The sequence below is a fragment of the Henckelia pumila genome, chromosome 4 (genome assembly GCF_033568475.1).
Source record: "Henckelia pumila isolate YLH828 chromosome 4, ASM3356847v2, whole genome shotgun sequence".
Lineage (NCBI taxonomy): Eukaryota > Viridiplantae > Streptophyta > Magnoliopsida > Lamiales > Gesneriaceae > Henckelia > Henckelia pumila.
Window position 1 is genome coordinate 226,020,941 of NC_133123.1, and position 18,337 is coordinate 226,039,277.

Here is an 18,337-nt window from a genome sequence, read left to right on the forward strand (position 1 = left end):
ATCTTCAGTTCGATACTTCTTTTCCAGAGACTTCCACAGGTCCTTTGACGTCTTGGCTTGACTGTACACGTTGTATAACGTGTTGTCCAAACCATTCAAAATGTAGTTGCGACAAATATAATCTCAATTATTTCAAGAATCATAAGCAACCCGTTTACCTTTGTCCGTCTCTTTGTCAGATACAGCAGGAGCATTCTCTTGCAAAAACTTAATGAGATTCAGTGTGGTCAAGTAAAACAACATCTTTTGGTGCCATCTTTTGAAGTCAACACCGAAAAACTTTTCCGATTTCTCAAAATGTGATGCTGGAACAGTAGATTGAATAGGGGCAGTAGGTGCGGATGCCATCTCAGAATACACACAAAAATTCGTCTTAAGATTGTTGGGTTCGGAGTGTTGTGCGAAATGAAACTGTTCAGTTTGTGTTCTTGGTAATGTTGCAACACGACTTGAGACAAGACAGGAATAAAAAACTATAAGTCGAGGCTAAAGTCAGACTCTATGTCCTTAAGACAAATTTTTCCCACACACGGTACTAATGGAATATGGCAATCGTCTCCCAAGATACAACGACTTTGTTTTGTAATAGGAGCACTCCAAATTACAAAAACCCAGCAAACTTTGAAGATGCTTTTTGAACTTTCTGAAAAATGATGAACAAATATGATATGCAACAATATCTATGAACGAAAAATCAGTGTATTTTTTGAGTTTCAATATGTGTAACCTTTTTTCATTCAAACATATGAGATATATTTATAGAGATTGAAAATCTTAAATGAAAAGGTGTATCACTTCAAATTGGACTCTTAATAAAAAGATGTCAAGAAAGTATAACTACCCCTCACATACAACCATTCGGCTGAATGAGTATTTTCAATTTGAAATTTCCAATTGAATTTTCCAATTTGAATTGCCGAATTCAAATTCAATTTCAAAATTTTCAAATTCAATTGATTTGTTTGAAGAGGTTTCGGTGGCCTTTGTCACTTGTCTCATTTACATTTTATTTTCACTTTAATATATATATATATATATATATATATATATATATTAATATAATATATATAATATTTTAATATTCAATTTTTTCACTCGATAAAATTCGAACAATTATTTGTGAACACTTTATTAATTTTTCATTCACCCTTATTGGTAATCGAAAAATAATTTTATCACAAATATTTTATCGATTCTAAATGGGTACACAACCCAATTTTTCCAACAATAATATCCCAAGAATTTGACCAATTAGTTTGCACCATATAAAAATAAATAACGTCAATGTACAATTAATTAAGACATCAAAGAACATATAAAAAAGAATACGTAAAATTACAAATAAATTAAACTTAGGATCAAGTACTGGCAGGATCGGCCTGATCAATACACGTTCTATTGACTAGTTGTGACATCTTTCTGGCGATCGGCTTCCTCCTGTACCAAAAAAATTAATTTCGTAAATAAATCAAGAAAATATATATATGTTTTTTTTTACAGAAAAAATATATATATATGTTAATGATTAGAAAGTTTTTAGGTAACGAAATTTTGTTTCGATAACAAAATTCATAAATCCATTTGAATTTCGGGAAGAATTTACAGATTATTGCTTGGATATATGATATATCACAAAACTTCTATGAGACTGTGAATTTTGTTAGACGGATCATCTATTCGACCCAACACATGAAAAATATTATTTTTTATGTCAAAAGTATTATTTTTTCATTTCAAATATTGACCGAATCTACCCCTCTTACGGATATAGATCCATGAGACCGTGAGACCTACTCTGAATATATAAGGGTTTTTTAGGTATATTAAACTTACGTGTGCGATAAAAGTGACTCCAACTTTAATTTCACCATGATACGTTTTATTAGTAGAAACAACTCGATACTTTTGAGGAGGAAGTTGAGCCATCCCATTCTCCACCCCGATTGCAAATAGTTCCTTCAAATTGATGCTGCATTTTTCAAGTTTTTAAAAAATTAATTAATATTTCGGATAAAAGACGTAAGAAGAGAGGACGTAGACGTATAATATGTTCTAAACAAGAGGAAATACATATCTATATCTATATTATATATAAAGCAAAAGCACATTAATGATCTCTTGGTATGTTCACCTTTATTTTTTTTCCAAAAAAAATCTCACATACAGAAAATTATCAAATTGAAAAAAATAATCATATTAATAAAAATAAAATAATTAATAAAAATAAAATACTTAAAATTCAAAAAATAAATCTATATAACTTTACACACGCAAAGCGTGTGGCTAGATTTTCGAATGCATTACCATGGATGATCATAGATATGCAACTAGTAACCTCGAATAAAAATCCTAACAAAATAGTTTTTTTTTTATCCGCTAACTTGCTCAATTTTGGGTTTTTTCAATTAAATTTTCAAATTTTGATTTTTGGTTGACTAACTATTAATTTTCAACAGCTTAGTCAAATTCCTGACGTGACACCGAAAAAATGCAAATATGCATTGCATTGGCGTAACATCGAAAATTGTTGAATTCTTAGATTACGTCAGTAATTGGACCAAAATAAATGAAAATTAATTAAAAGTTACCGTATAAAAAAAATCAATTTTAAGTGTAATGTGTGCGTGTGATGTCAATTTCCATGCAACAAAAATTAATGCGTAAATATATTTCATTTCACCTATTGTGGAATTTTGACATACAATTGACTTTGTGTATGAAATTATGGTTAATATATATATTGATATATAAATAAATAAAGATGGATAAAATTATGAATTTGGGTTACGTACGTTGCTTGGCCAACAAAATCGTCTTGGGTCATGAAAGTGTCCTTATCCATAATTTTGAGAATAAGTTTATGGTGTTCGTTCCCTTTGATCGGATATTCCACGCGGAATTTAAACTTCTCATTCCACACTGGATTACTTCCTTGCCCTGCATTTATACATCCAATTCTCTTTACAAATATCGAGAGAGTGAACGGGAGAAATATCAAATTTTTATTATATATAATAATCGTTATATTTTTATCAAATAATAATCCATATATATTCATCCGAAAGATTACTTCCCAAATCAATTAGAATTTAATTAGAACGTTTATTTTGCATCTCCCGAAAAATCTATTTAAAATAATTCTTACAAGTTTGTGAAGTTAAATTAATACTCAATATATATACAAATTACAATGGAGGGAAAAATATATATGTAAAAATTGGTGTTTGCATGACATAAACATAAACGTTTAAGTAAATGGAAGGTTCAAATTATATATTAAAGGTTCAAATTATATATTATTTTATAGTTTATGCATGGCTGTATCCTGTAAGTAAAACTAAACCAGGTCCAGTTGGTATCATTGTCCGTAAAATTAATTAAATACTTTTAATCATGGGATTCCACTGCACATTCATATTTCTCTAATTTTGCCGTTATAACGTACACAAATACTCGTGAAATCCTTAGATTGCTGACCCATGGAAAAAAATATATCTATAACTACACGTATTTTCAAATTTTGAGCGCATATATGTGTCTTTAAAAACAAAAGTGTACGCAAGTATGTATATATATATATATATATCTAACCTCTCAAACACCTACAAAAGTAAGCTCGAAACTTGGAAGCTTTCCCTCCCGCAGTTTGGCTCTTTAGCTCCTGATTTTTGTATTGAATCAAAACATATGGATCTATCTTACCTGCAAATAATAATATTGCATTCACTGATCATTATTATTTGAAATACAAGGATTTTCATTTGTTCATGAGATAAGATGATAAAATATGTATAATATATATTATTATAAAGACAACATATATATCGAAAGGTACTATAGTATGGATAACCCAATAATTATCACATATAAAACTCGAACCGAAGAATTCTGTGTTCTTGAGACCACGAGCTTGCAGAAGAGTAACCTCCATTATTCCATTAGTACTCGTCATCTTCACAAGTTTCTTAATTTTTTTCTTGTAATTAATATTTTATGGAGAAAAATATATTTCGATGGACGATGAATAATATTATTTTGCTGAATTTATGGATGTGATTATTTATGTGTGTGTGTATATATATAGAGAGAGAAGAAATTAATGTGGACAGAATTAAATAAGGTTTAATGCGACGTTGACCGTTTTATGTGTACGACTTGACTTATTCATCTTCCTGGCTCTCTCTCCCACCCACCTTGGCCGGGGGCTTCCTTCATTTTCTTCAACCTCAATTTATTTTATAGCCATCCCAAGTTGTTAGAGATGGTATTTTAGTTTTTTTAGTCTCGTCTCTTAATTTGATATTCTAATTAATTAGGTAGTCAATATTGTTAAAATAAATTGGGTCTTCACCGTGTATATATTTTTAATTTTTAACAATTTTACTTATTTTCATCCAAAACGCTGATTTGAAAATAAATATATATATATGAGTGAAACGCCTTCAGCAAAGAGACATATAAAATACGGCTATATATAAATGCATTAATATACATTACATACTATTAATTTTCTTTTTGTAAGAATTAACTAACAGTACTAGTCTCTGAAGCTTAAACTTAACTTTATATTCATCGCATGATATATATATAGGGAAAATTGCTTTTTTGGTCCTGTATGTTTGTCACTTTGCGATTTTGGTCCTTTATATTTTCAGATTGCAGTTTTAGTCCGCTATCTTTATTTTTTTGGCAATTTTAGTCCTTTTTCCGATGTGGCGCTGACGTGGCACAAATTCAATGCTGATGTGGAGCTGACGTGTACAGTGCCACGTCAGCATTTTCGAAGAAAAAGGACCGAAATTGCCAAAAATCGAAACATACAGGACTAAAACTGAAATGTGAAAACATAAAGGACCAAAATCGCAAAGTGACAAACATACAGGACTAAATTTGCAATTTTCCCTATATATATATATATATTTCTTTGTGTATTTATCACACTGATTTTTGTGTAGAGTTACGTATATCAGATGTAGGGTCTAAGTTACACTTAGCCGCCACCATATTATTTAATTTCCAACCTAATATTTATTATTACTTTATATTTTATAGTAAACGAAACCCTATATATTATATTATATCAATTAAACATTTGAATTCACATGGATTTGACAGATTTTAGTTAATTTCGACACGAATTCTTGAACAAGTTATTGTTCTTCCTAAGGCATCGACTCAAATATAAAAGAAGTCTGCTTGACATCATGTGCCTTTGAAACTAAAAAATTTACAAGAAAAATGTGTTCTGAGAAATTATATCTTATTACGTGTAAATTTTATGATACTTTCGAAGAATTACACTTCACCACGTTAAAATCATTAGATAATTACGGAAGAGGATAATTCTTAAATATATCCTTATAATTTTGTTATCGAGCTAATTATATCTTTTTTGTTTTTCGCATCCTAAAAATATCCCTTATATATTAATTAAAAAGTATCTCGAACATGTCCTTGAAAATAAATAATACATATTATGCCCTTTATTTCCCAATTTTTTAATAATAAGTTTTAGCTCATCATGCTTCCGTAAGTAAATTAAAGCAAATTTCCTTTTTGACCACACTATTGTCGGGTTATGTTCACCGGGTTTTACAGGTTGCTCCCTACTACCGAACCACGCGATCGCAACCAATGGTTTCTGACATAGACTCCTTCAGCAGCAGCTAGCACAGCCTTATTTCGTTTCCTATCTTAAGGCGTATAGTAAAAGCTTAATTTTTAAATGAAAATAACATGATAGGTAAGAGCTTCGGAAATTTATTCAGACAACATATTATTACATAAATCTACCTCCTTTGAAGAGGGGGAGATAACTAGTTTAGCTACTCATAGTAGCTTTTTTCTTGAAATACATGAATTTACAGAAACTTAATGCAAACGTAGAAAGTGAAATATTACAATGATTTTATTTGTAAGAAAATTGAAGGGAATGATCGATGTCTTCAGCTTTCTCAACTGCCTGCATTTATAACTGAAGTTCCACTCGTTTCACTGAGAAACTTCAGGGAATCTTACAGCTGTCTTGAATTTTTTATTTCATTATTGATGGCACCTGTCTTGAATTATTTATGTAATTATTGATGACATCTTTTACTCGTTGAGGAGTCACATGTCTGCCACTTTTTTTTTGGCTTTATTATCTTCACGTGCCTTCTTTAATTTTGTCGGAGCATCTTTTGCTTTTGAAGTGGGCCCCTGTGAAAGCGCGTCTTCAGTGGTCCTTGTCCACTTTTGCTAGTCTCGAAAAAATCCCTACGATCCGTTCGAGGTTTGAAGGATTTTCTAAATTCTGGCTCCTTTTGGTTAGGACATTCTGGGCAGATATTTTCTGACCATCTCCCGATATGAGTCATATTGCAAAAATTTTGGCAAGTTTCTTTACTCCCCGATAGCTTGTTGTTCCACAAAAGTTTTCTCTTCTTTTCGAAGAGTTCTTCTGCAAAAGTCGTAGTTTTTTCTGTCATTGTATTTAACAGAAATGATCCATTCACCGAATTTTGATAAAATTTGAACGAAAACTTGACCTTGTCCATCTCAGTGAGACAGAACCAGATACCCCATGCCCTCCTGGTTGAGATTTCATTCTCTCCGAAAGTGGACACCAGTGGTATTTCTTCAGATATAGGATCCTTGATGAATCTTTGATTATTCATATCAGGTCTCCTTAGCTTGATGAAATGAAAGGACTCGTGTGATCCTTTCCCTATTGGTTCTGGAGCTGCACTAAAGAAGTATAACTCGAGCACATCTCCTTTGGACAAATGGTCATTATTTTCCCATGTTTCTTGGACTGCTTCCTGAATCCATTTTGGTAGCTGTGATATCTCCTGGAAGCCTAGTGAAGTTGTATAAACTGAGGCTAGAGCCCCAAATTCATACCATAACTTTACATCCTTAGGGTTGACATTATTTTTTAGCCAAACCCTTGGATATATCCCTGCAACATCAACCCTGCAAGTGTTTGGGTTAATTTCACTTCTTGTACTTAATTTCTCCCATCTTAGTTGATAAACCTGAAATGGAGAAATAACAGCTGGGTTAGTATCAATCTAGATTTTTCCTTGTCTGTATTGGGCATAATATTGATCTCTTCCTCTTTTTCCCCAGAGGCGGAGGGTTGACTTGATGAGTTATGCTCATCAATTGTTTCTTTATCTAGATCATCAAAAGCTGATGATAGATTGCACTGGTTTCTTGAGTTTTGGATTTCTCAACATCTTGTTTCACAACCGATGACTGTATTTCTTGTTCTTGTAAAAACAATGGTTTTAGCATTTCTTGTTTATGAGAAACCAATGATTTCTCTATAGCCCTCACAATTGAACCTTGAATAGCAGCTCATAGTTGAGTTTGAGCTTGCATATATCCTGTAATTCGATTAGATACGTTGATCCGATCAGCTTGTTGTAACCTGCCGACTATTTCAGCATTAATGGCTAACTGGTTGAACTCGGTTTGAAGCAACCCAAGGTGTTCCCTGAGATGCCTCTGCATTTTCATGATGGAATCTACGTCACCGCCTTCCATATTTTGTTAAAAAATCTACAAGAGTATTTTCATGAGATTTAATAATAACAATATCAAAAATATAATTTTGACATAAAGTTTACCATCTAAATAATCTAGCGTTCTCTAGTTTAGATTCAATTTTATTTTTATGAAAGATTTTACCTGAGTTAACTGCGTAAAATTCCTTTTCGTTGATATGTCATCTGATATCCTCAGATTCTGTAAAAAGGCCGCTACAGTATCTGCATGGTACCTCCCCATTTGGAGTGCTTAGTAAGGACTGCAACCCACCAATCATCGCTGACATCTGTAAATAACACCAAATCATCTTCATCTAAGGGTATAGCCATTTTCGGGAGTTTCTTACATATCTCCTTAAGTTTTTTTACCCCTTTAGTATGTTCCTCGGTCCATATAAACCTAGCATCCTTTTTTAATAAAGGACTGAACACTTTCCTATACATCGCTAGGTTGTTTATGAACATTCCTGCAAAATTGACTACTCCGAGAAAACTTTGGAGTTGTTTTACGTCTTTGAGTTTATCTGAAAAATTCTGTACCTTTTCCACAATATGGGGTTGTAGAATTATTTTAGATTCATCAATCTCAATACCAAGGAATTCAATTTTCCTTGTCGCTATGACTGCTTTCTTTTTAGATAAAACTAGTCCTTCTTGTTTACAAATTTTAGAGAAAATATCTAAATGTTTAACATGTTCATCTATGTTTTTTGATGTTATAAGAATATCATCAATATAAACAAACATGAAGTTGAAATAATCTTTAAAAAGATTATCATCTTTCTTTGAAATATTTGGGGTGCGTTAGCCAATCCCATAGGCATAACTTCTCAAATATAATGTCTTTGTGGTGTAGAGAAGGCTGTGAATTTCTTATTGTCTTCTTCCATCCGAATCTAGTAAAATCCAGACTTGCAATCAAATTTTGAGAACACTCTAGAATTTCGTACACATCTAATTAGCTACTTGGTATGAAGTACCCATCAAACTCCAGAATTTTATTAATACCTTGGTAGTTAATAACTAACCTAGGTTTTCCTTTCTTTATTTCACCATGATTTCTAACCAGAAAACCTGGGCTTCTATATGGTGAAACTCCTTCTTTGATTAAACCAAGGTCCAAATGTTCCTTGATTGTAGTAGCCCATACCCTAATTGAGTAATTTAAGGATTAATGCTAATTAAATAAATTGGGTATCGGACGGATCGGAAGCTCCGAAGGCACGATCGGAAGCTCCGATGAGCGATCGGAGGCACCGATGATATTACATCATCCATGACGTGTGGTTGGATCGGAAGCTCCGATCACCCCTATCCGAAGTCAACAAGTGATATTTTGACACATGGCAGATCAGGATCTTCGAAAGCTCCGATGTCAGGATCGGACGTTCCGATCGAGGTTCGGATGTTCCGATCGAGGATCGGAGGCTCCGATCGTTGTCTATAAATAGAAGGCCGAGAATTCACTTTCAATTGCCAATTCCGGATTTCCTCTCTACTCTAGTCGTATTCGAGTTGTTCTAGCCTTCCTAGGCTTAACCCGGGAGTCGTCGAGGCGTTCGATAGTCGTAGCAGAGTTGTGCCCAAGTTCTGGAGGCATCGACATCAAAGGGCTAACAAAGGACGAAGGTATAGCTTTTGCTTCCTATAAATATTTAGGAGTATGCAATAGCTTAGTTAAGGCTTTTAGAGCACTTTAATGATAGTAGTATAATTTGGCAGTGTAGAGCAGACTATAGGCGTGTACCTAGAGTTGGTAGAGCTTGCACTGATTTGAGGTACGAAAGTACTGTTCGAGATATCCTGACTGAGTATGCATGTATTATCTGATTGCATGGTTTATATGTCATTGATTTATGCTGCATTCATTTGCATACTGATCTATCTCTTTTGAGATGTCTGTTAGTAGGGTTTTTCCCTATCCTGTTAGTTGTTGGACTTTCATCGATTTGGGTCCGGCATATCCACAGGTAGTATGGTATGGGAGCCCCATCCTGAAGCGACGGCACAGCGTGCTACATACCAGGGCCCGGTCTGTCTCTGTTATCTGATCCTTGACCTCGAGTTTATAGGGAGTTCACTTTGCATGCATGTATACTCATACTCTCGTGATGAGCGTTTTATGCTCACGTCTCGTACTCTGTGTTTCTGGACACCCTATTCCATGGGGCAGGTTTGCGATTGGATGAGGCGGGTGGATCCAAGAGGGGCTAGGAAGTGGTTGGTCAGCTGGAGCTTCGCCTAGGTTTTTATTTCTGTTGTTATTTGGATTAATACAGTTGTTTGATCTAGTTGTATAATATTTGGGTATTTACAGATTCCTTTACTTGGGATTGTATAATGTTTATGGTTTCCGCAGTTTTATTCTGATATCCATTTATTTAAGTTAATTGCATGTCTAAGTTCTGTTTAGTAGGTGATCCAGGTAAGGGTAACTACATTTATGGTATCAGAGCATGCATAGTATTCTTGGGATTTAGACTCTGCATAAGGTAACCGTGAGGTACTTTTGTAGATGGCGAACTACGATGACCAGAGTAGCCATGGTAGTGGAGGTGGACGCTGGGGAGATGACGATCGTGAGCGTCGTCGGGACCATCATCATCGTCATCGTGATGAGGATCGTTTCACTGTATGGCAATTTCTGCAGATGGGTCCTAAGCCCCTTGTTGGAGGTGAGTCTCCAGAGGATGCGGAGAACTGGTTAGACCGTATGGAGACGACTTTTCAAACTTACCACTGCACCGAGGAGCAGAAGATGGAGACCCTTCGCTATCTTCTGGATGGGCGAGCTCGTAGGTGGTGGAGGTTTACTTCTGCACCCTTTATTGCGGCAAGAGGAGTGGCCACCTGGGCCGAGTTTCGCACAACTTTTCAGAAGCTGTATTTTCCTCCTGCACTCCGTCAGTCGAAGGCAGGTGAGATACTGAGTCTGCGACAGGGAGCCATGTCTATTGATGAGTACCAGCAGAAGTTCTTTGATCTGCTATCCTATTGCCCCGAGATTGCTGACAGCTCTGGGATAAAGTATAATCTGTTCCTTCATGGCCTTAACCCTGAGATCCATGACCGTGTGGCGGTTGGCGACGACATGTCCTACGAGGGTTTGGTGAGCCATTGTCACCAGGCGGAGGACAGCATTCAACGGATCAGGTCTTTCCCTCAGTCAAGGCCTGCTAGTTCTTTGGGTCCCCGTGCCCAATCTTTCAAGAAGTCTGGATCTACTTCTTCCTCTGGTTCTGGAGGTGTTGTCCATTTCGGTAAGAAGGACAAGTGTGATCATTGTGGGAAGAACCATCCGACCGACCGTTACCGTAGAGCTTCTGGAGCTTGTTTCCGTTGTGGAGAGACTGGTCATATCCGGAGAGATTGTCCACTATCTGGGGGATGAGGTTCTGGTTCTGGTTCTGGTTCGGGTTCGGGTTCTGGTTCTGGTTCTGGTTCTCAGGCTACCGTTCAGCAGAGGACGCAGGGACAGCCTGCTGGGAGTTCTCATTTGAGGCCACGAGCTTCTGGCTAGGTGTTTGCCCTGAGACATGATCAGGCAGTGGAGGAGAATGAGAAAGTCATCGCAGGTACATTTCTGCTTTATGGTATACCTGCTCTTGTACTTATTGACACTGGTGCATCTCATTCCTTCATTTCTGCACGTTTTGTTAAGAGGCATAAGTTACCATGCATTGCACTAGACGTAGTGATGTCTGTTTCTACTCCGATGGGCCAATCTGCTTTGGCTAAGCATCTAGTGATGGGTTGCCCTTTAGAGTTCGAAGGGAACATTCTGTTAGCGAATCTCATAGTACTAGCGATGGACGACTTTGATTGCATTCTGGGAATAGATATGTTGACTACCTATCGAGCTTCAGTGGACTGCTATCAGAGATTAGTACGCTTTCATCCGGGAAGGAGTGAGAGCTGGTTTTTCTATGGTTAGGGAGCGCGACCCTCGATGCCTTTGGTATCAGCTTTGAGAGCCTGTCGAGCTCTAGAGTCTGGCGGGGAAGGCTACCTTATCTATGCAGTTGATTTGTCCGTTGAGAGCATTGGGATAGAAAGCATCCCAGTCGTGGATGAATTTTCAGATGTATTTCCTGATGAGATTCCGGGTTTTCCTCCTGCTAGGGAAGTCGAGTTTGGCATAGAGTTGATGCCGGGTACTTCGCCTATTTCTCGAGCACCGTATCGTCTGGATCCGTCAGAGATGCGTGAGTTGAAGAATCAGCTACAGGATCTTTTGGACAAGGGATACATTCGTCCTAGTGTATATCCTTGGGGAGCTCTTGTTCTTTTTGTAAAGAAGAAGGTTGGGTCGATGCGGCTGTGCATTGACTATCGGCAGTTGAATCGAGTCACTGTGAAGAACAAGTATCCGTTGCCTCGTATTGATGACTTGTTTGATCAGCTGCAGGGCACGTCAGTTTACTTCAAGATTGACTTGAAATCTGGATATCATCAGTTGAGAGTTTGTCATCAGGACGTAGCCAAGACTACATTTCGTACTCGCTATGGGCATTACGAGTTTCTAGTGATGTCATTTGGTTTGACTAATGCGCCGGCTATATTCATGGATCTGATGAACCGTGTATTCAGGGAGTATTTGGACAAGTTTTTCGTGGTCTTCATTGACGACATCTTGGTGTATTCGCGTAATACGGAAGAGCATGTTTCTCACTTGCGGTTGGTACTGCAGACTCTTCGAGATGAGCAGTTGTACGCCAAGCTAAGCAAGTGTGAGTTCTGGATGGATCGAGTGGTATTTTTTGGCCATATCATATCCAGGGAGGGGATTTCTGTTGATCCAAGCAAGATTGAGGCGGTTCTTAATTGGTCACGTCCGACGACAGTTGCTGAGATCCGTAGTTTTCTGGGTCTAGCAGGTTATTATCGTCGCTTCATTCTGAACTTCTCTCAGCTAGCTCGACCTTTGACGCAGCTTACCCGCAATGGTGTGGATTTCGAGTGGTCCTCCTAGTGTGAGGAGAATTTCTGTGAGCTTCGACGGTGACTTCTACGCCAGTGTTGGCATTACCGTCAGGATCTGAAGGGTATGTGGTGTACACTGATGCTTCTCTTCAGGGGTTAGGTTGTGTCCTGACTTAGAATGGGCATGTGATCGCATACGCTTCTAGACAGCTGAAGCTTCACGAGAAAAACTACCCAGTACATGATTTGGAGTTAGCAGCCATTGTGTTTGCTTTAAAGATCTGGCGTCACTATCTGTATGGCAAGAAATTTGAGATCTTCACCGACCATAAGAGTCTCAAGTATTTATTCACTCAGGCGGAGTTGAACATGAGGCAGAGACGTTGGATGGACTTGCTTAAGGACTATGATTTCGAGATTAAGTACCATCCGGGAGCTGCTAATCTCATCGCTGATGCTTTGAGTCGCAAGGTGCGACTATTTGCACTTCAGACTTGTTCGATGTCTAGTGCGATCAGTGACTGTTGTACTTCGGGATATACCTTCAAGCATAAGAAGAGTATGCAGAGTATCCAGATGTTTGCGATATTATCTGAGCCAGCTTTGTATTTGCGGATTCGAGATGCTCAGATGTCTGATTCGAAGACCCAGCATTTAGCTCGTCTAGCTAACGAGGGTAGCTCGTCTGGATTTCATTATCAGTCAGATGACTTTCTATGTTTGTTTGGTAGGCTTGTGATTCCGCAGGATGATGAGTTGCGAGAGGAGATTTTGTCTCAGGCGCATCACACTAAGTTGAGTATTCATCCTGGGAGCAACAAGATGTACAAGGATCTACGTACTCGTTTTTGGTGGAAGGGAATGAAACGCAGTGTTTATCAGTTTGTTTCGAGATATTTGGTGTGTCAACAGGTCAAGGCAGAGCACAGACGACCTGGACGATTGTTCACAGTCTGCCTATTCCTAAATGGAAATGGGAGTTTATCACAATGGACTTTGTGACCCATTTGCCGGTATCCCCGAGGAACTGTGATGCTATCTGGGTTGTGGTGGACTGACTCACCAAGTCAACGCATTTCATTGCCTATAGCCGAAAGTACAATGTGGATCGTATGGCTTGATTGTACATTCAGGAGATCGTTCGACTTCATGGAGTGCCTGTGAGCATTGTCAGCGATCGAGACCCCAGGTTTACTTCTAGATTTTGGGAGAGTGTTCAGCGTGCGATGGGTACTACTCTCAGTTTGAGTACTGCCTATCATCCAAAGACTGATGGTCAGTCAGAGCGCACTATCCGTACTTTGGAGGATATGCTTAGAGCGTGCGTCATGGATTTTGGTTCAGCCTGGCAGGATCATTTGCCATTGATCGAGTTCGCGTACAACAACAGCTATGTTGGAGAACGCGGCGATTAGATCAATCAGGATTGATACCCGGTGCAGCGGAAGTTTAAAATTTTTTTTATATGGAACGATTCCATAATGGGTATCAACCTTACGATTAAATTATGTGTGTGTAAAAATTAAATAACAATTATAAAATTTTACCTTTAATCTCGAATCGAGATTTTGGACACCAACAGATTTCTCTGCTCTTGTTGTATATCCCTGGAACTGATGGACGGACTGTTCTTCAATCAGGTCCACGAACGGATATTTAAACTCTCTGATAGATTGCACTAGAAAATCTATCAGAAGTTTCTACGAAGAGAATAACGAATTTTGATTCGTTAAACCAGACTGCAATTCAAAATCACAGGCTGGATTTTTCTCGAGTAGAGAGGGAGGGGGGCGGCCACTTAGAGAGAAAATCAGCTAGGTTTTCGAAAATTGTGGCTGTGTTGTGTATAATTTCTGTACTGCAATAACTTATTTATAATGTAGGCACTAACAGCTTAGGGCCCATTAGTCATAAGTTCAAGCCCGACAAGCAAAGCCCGCATGTTCAGAAATTAATATAAAATTCGTCGTGACTCCGATTGATAAACCGATTTCACCAATGTGCACAGAAACCATTTCTGCACCTTTTAAAGTCAAGATAAATTTTTCTGAATCCGAATTCAGTGGTTTCCAAAAATGCCCATTCCTATGTCATTTTAGGAAATCTTACTCCTCTACTCATATTTAAGAAGTCCAACTTCTTTGTTCATTAAATTTAACTCTTTAAATTTAACTATCTCAACGGGGATTAAAAATCCATTACTCTGTGTGACCCTCAATGGTTCAGGGATACAGCTAGCCGTGGGCTCACAACTCCTTGTGACTCGGAACAACGATTTCCAACTTGCCCATCGAATCATGGTAAGAGCGCCTAGCAACATCGCCCCATGATTCCCTAGGTATCACTGATAGTGCCTACAAGAACCAATAGATTTTGGTTAGCGTACAGTACGGTCCCTTCATCCATATATCCCGATCGAATCAACAACCATTGGTATATCGAGAGTCGCTCGAGATTCGATAACTATGCAATACATCTTGAAGATCAAATAGTGACATCGCATGTGCTACTAAGAAACCATTTCTTAAATCACATCATGTACTCTGGCCAGAGATTCGTCACACTAATATCTCCTCAGATCGCATAGGATATCCACACTCGCAAGTATGTGGTGAATCCTTGACAACAAAGCATCGACTCCTATATGTGTTGTAACTGTACCCAACCCGACACCTGATGACCCCAATAGAGTCGGTAAACGAGTCAAAGCACAGTACTAGCATATAGAGTCTCAATGATGTTTCAAGTAGTAAGGACTAATGGTGTACAACCAAAACCGCGGACTTTATCCACTCGATAAGTGATAACCACTTGGAAAGTTCGGATAGGGTAGTTCGATCATTCATCATATGAATATCCATTTGCATGCTTCGAACATCTCTATGTTTCTTACCAATGAAACGTGGTACTCTGCATCGCAAATGCTAGTCTCAAACTCGAGCGATCCTTATCCTTATTTTCGGACGACTCAATCGACTAGGAACAGTTTAGAATATACAGTGACTATAAGATGTGTTTCATGATAGACATCCCCATGTTCTACCACATCTTACATACACTATAGTATATTCAAGGTCTTTATCAAAACAACAATAGTATATCACAATATAACAATATGAAGAAAGATAAAGTCATTGCCATAAATAAAAGTTTAAATAATATTAAACAAAAGATTGTTTATACAAAGAGTCATCAAAGCCCTTGGCCACAAGTTGGCTCACCGGGGCACCTACTCTTTCAAGCTATCATACTAGTATTGTGATGGCACCTTTTGAGGCGTTGTACGGGCGACGTTGTCGTACTTCACTCTTCTGGGAAGAAGTGGGGGAGAGACAGGCTGAGAGACCGGAGTTTATCCAGCAGGCGATAGACATTGTTGATCAGATCAAGAAACAGATTAAGACTGCCTAGGATCGTCAGGCCAGCTATGCTAATACCAAGCGTAGGCCTTTGCAGTTCGATGTCGGGGAGAAAGTGTTTCTGAGAGTGTCACCTTTCCACAAGATTCTCAGATTTTGCCTTAAGGGCAAGTTGTCTCCCAGGTTTATCGGTCCGTTTGAGATCTTGGAGAGCATTGGCGATTTGGCTTATCGACTAGCTTTGCCACCGCATCTTTCCAGTATTCACAACGTGTTCCACATATCTCTGTTGCGACGGTATGTGGCAGATGAGTCTCATATTCTGCAGCGGTCTGAGGTTCAAGTGAACAAGGATTTGACCTATGTTGAGAAACCTATTCGTATCCTGGATTATAAGGATAAGGTTTTGCGGAACAAAGTCATTCCTCTGGTTTTAGATCAGTGGCAGCGCCGAGGCACTGAGGAAGCTACTTGGGAGCTTGAGGACATGATGCGTGAAGACCATCCTGAGTTGTTTTGATTTCATTTTTTATTTGTATTCAGTTTTAAACCCTGTAAGCGTTTGACTGGAATAAAGAATGTTTTTGATTTCTGTATTACATTCAGTACTTAAGATCTGTTTTCGAGAACGAAATATCTTAAGTGGGGGAGAATGTAGTAGCCCGTACCCTAATTGAGTAATTTAAGGATTAATTCTAATTAAATAAATTAGGTATCGGACGGATCGGAAGCTTCGAAGGCACGATCGGAAGCTCCGATCAGGATCGGAAGCTCCGATGAGCGATCGGAGGCACCGATGATATTACGTCATCCATGACGTGTGGTTGGATCGGAAGCTCCGATCACCCCTATCTGAAGTCAACAAGTGATATTTTGACACGTGGCAGATCAGGATCTTCGAAAGCTCCGATGTCAGGATCGGACATTCCGATCGAGGTTCGGACGTTCCGATCGAGGATCGGAGGCTCCGATCATTGTCTATAAATAGAAGGCCGAGAATTCACTTCTAATTGCCAATTCCGGATTTTCTCTCTACTCTAGTCGTATTCGAGTTGTTTTAGCCTTCCTAGTCTTGACCCGGGAGTCGTCGAGGTATTCGATACTCGTAGAGTTGTGTCCAAGTTCTGGAGGCATCGACATCAAAGGGCTAACGACGGACGAAAGTATAGCTTTTGCTTCCTATAAATATTTAGGAGTATGCAATAGCTTAGTTAAGGCTTTTAGAGCACTTTAATGATAGTAGTATCATTTGGCAGTGTAGAGCAGACTATAGGCGTGGACCTAGAGTTGGTAGAGCTTGCACTGATTTGAGGTACGAAAGTACTGTTCGAGATATCCTGACTGAGTATGCATGTATTATATGACTGCATGGTTTATATGTCATTGATTTATGCTGCATTCATTTGCATACTGATCTATCTCCTTCGAGATGTCTGTTAGTAGGGTTTTTCCCTATCCTGTTAGTTGTTGGACTTTCATCGATTTGGGTCCGGCATATCCACTGGTATTATGGTATGGGAGCCACCTCCTGAAGCGATGGCACAGCGTGCTACATACCAGGGTCCGGTCTGTCTCTGTTATCTGATCCTTGACCTCGAGTTTATAGGGAGTTCACTTTGCATGCATGTATACTCATACTCTCGTGATGAGTGTTTTATGCTCACGTCTCGTACTCTGTGTTTCTGGACACCCTATTCCATGGGACAGGTTTGCAATTGGATGAGGCAGGTGGATTCAAGAGGGGCTAGGCAGTGGTTGGTCAGCTGGAGCTTCGCCTAGGTTTTTATTTCTGTTGTTATTTGGATTAATACAGTTGTTCGATCTGGTTGTATAATATTTGGGTATTTACAGATTCCTTTACTTGGGATTGTATAATGTTTATGGTTTTCGCAGTTTTATTCTGATATCCATTTAATTAAGTTAATTGCATGCCTAAGTTCTGTTTAGTAGGTGATCCAGGTAAGGGTCACTACATTGATAATCATCCTCATATCTCTTTGATCTGTTATGTTCATCGGGATAGGCTTATATCTAATGAATTCATACTCTTTGTCTTCCTTTAGAGTAAGACTGGCTTTGAGTTGATTTCTATCCCACCATGCCAAAGGATGCTCGTTATAACTTTCTTTGAGCATCTTTTTGACATCTTCAAGGGATACCTTATTTTCTAACTCTATATCTTTGTGATTCAGAGTTACCTTGAGAAACTTCATATCCTCTGTTTGGAGTTATTGTTCTGTTGTAATCTTCAACATGGTTTCTCCAAACCTTCTTGGATCTTTCATTTTTGGGTGAAAAAGTTATTTTTTATCACCACTCTGGCTGCAGAACATTATTGGCATTTGTCGATAAAAATCAATCTTGAGTCTTGGGACGATAATTTTATGATCACAAATTGTAATGAACATAAGTCGTCTTAACTCATTATCTTGGGTATACTTCTTAAACATTTGTAAGAAGTTATTTCTCAACAGGATATCGGCTCCTGTATCATGGAAATATATTGGTGGTGTCTTTAACTTA

The 18,337-nt window shown here is 38.1% G+C and overlaps 1 protein-coding gene across 2 annotated transcripts; it reads right to left on the reverse strand.

Moving 5' to 3' along the window:
* Positions 1-1,243: 1,243 nt before the first annotated feature.
* Positions 1,244-4,030, reverse strand: LOC140866972 (16 kDa phloem protein 1-like). Of its 2 annotated transcripts, none has more exons than XM_073272041.1 (5): positions 3,880-4,030; positions 3,607-3,702; positions 2,793-2,937; positions 1,834-1,969; positions 1,244-1,437 (listed from the first exon to the last, which is right to left on the reverse strand). In XM_073272041.1, the coding sequence occupies exons 1-5, from the start codon at positions 3,950-3,952 to the stop codon at positions 1,396-1,398; spliced, it is 492 nt and encodes a 163-aa protein (XP_073128142.1). In that variant the 5' UTR covers positions 3,953-4,030; the 3' UTR covers positions 1,244-1,395. The 2 variants fall into 2 exon arrangements, with proteins under 2 accessions (XP_073128142.1, XP_073128141.1); XM_073272040.1 differs by having other exon boundaries at positions 3,592-3,702.
* Positions 4,031-18,337: the final 14,307 nt, after the last annotated feature.

Bases quoted from the DNA above. Each gene is read 5' to 3' on its own strand.
- LOC140866972 (XM_073272040.1), bottom strand. From the start codon at position 3,952: ATGACGAGTACTAATGGAATAATGGAGGTTACTCTTCTGCAAGCTCGT. The intron at 3,703-3,879 runs GTTCGAGTTTTA...TATTATTTGCAG, and splicing joins CAAGAACACAGAATTCTTCG to GTAAGATAGATCCATATGTT. The intron at 1,970-2,792 runs GTACGTAACCCA...TGAAAAATGCAG, and splicing joins GATTTTGTTGGCCAAGCAAC to CATCAATTTGAAGGAACTAT.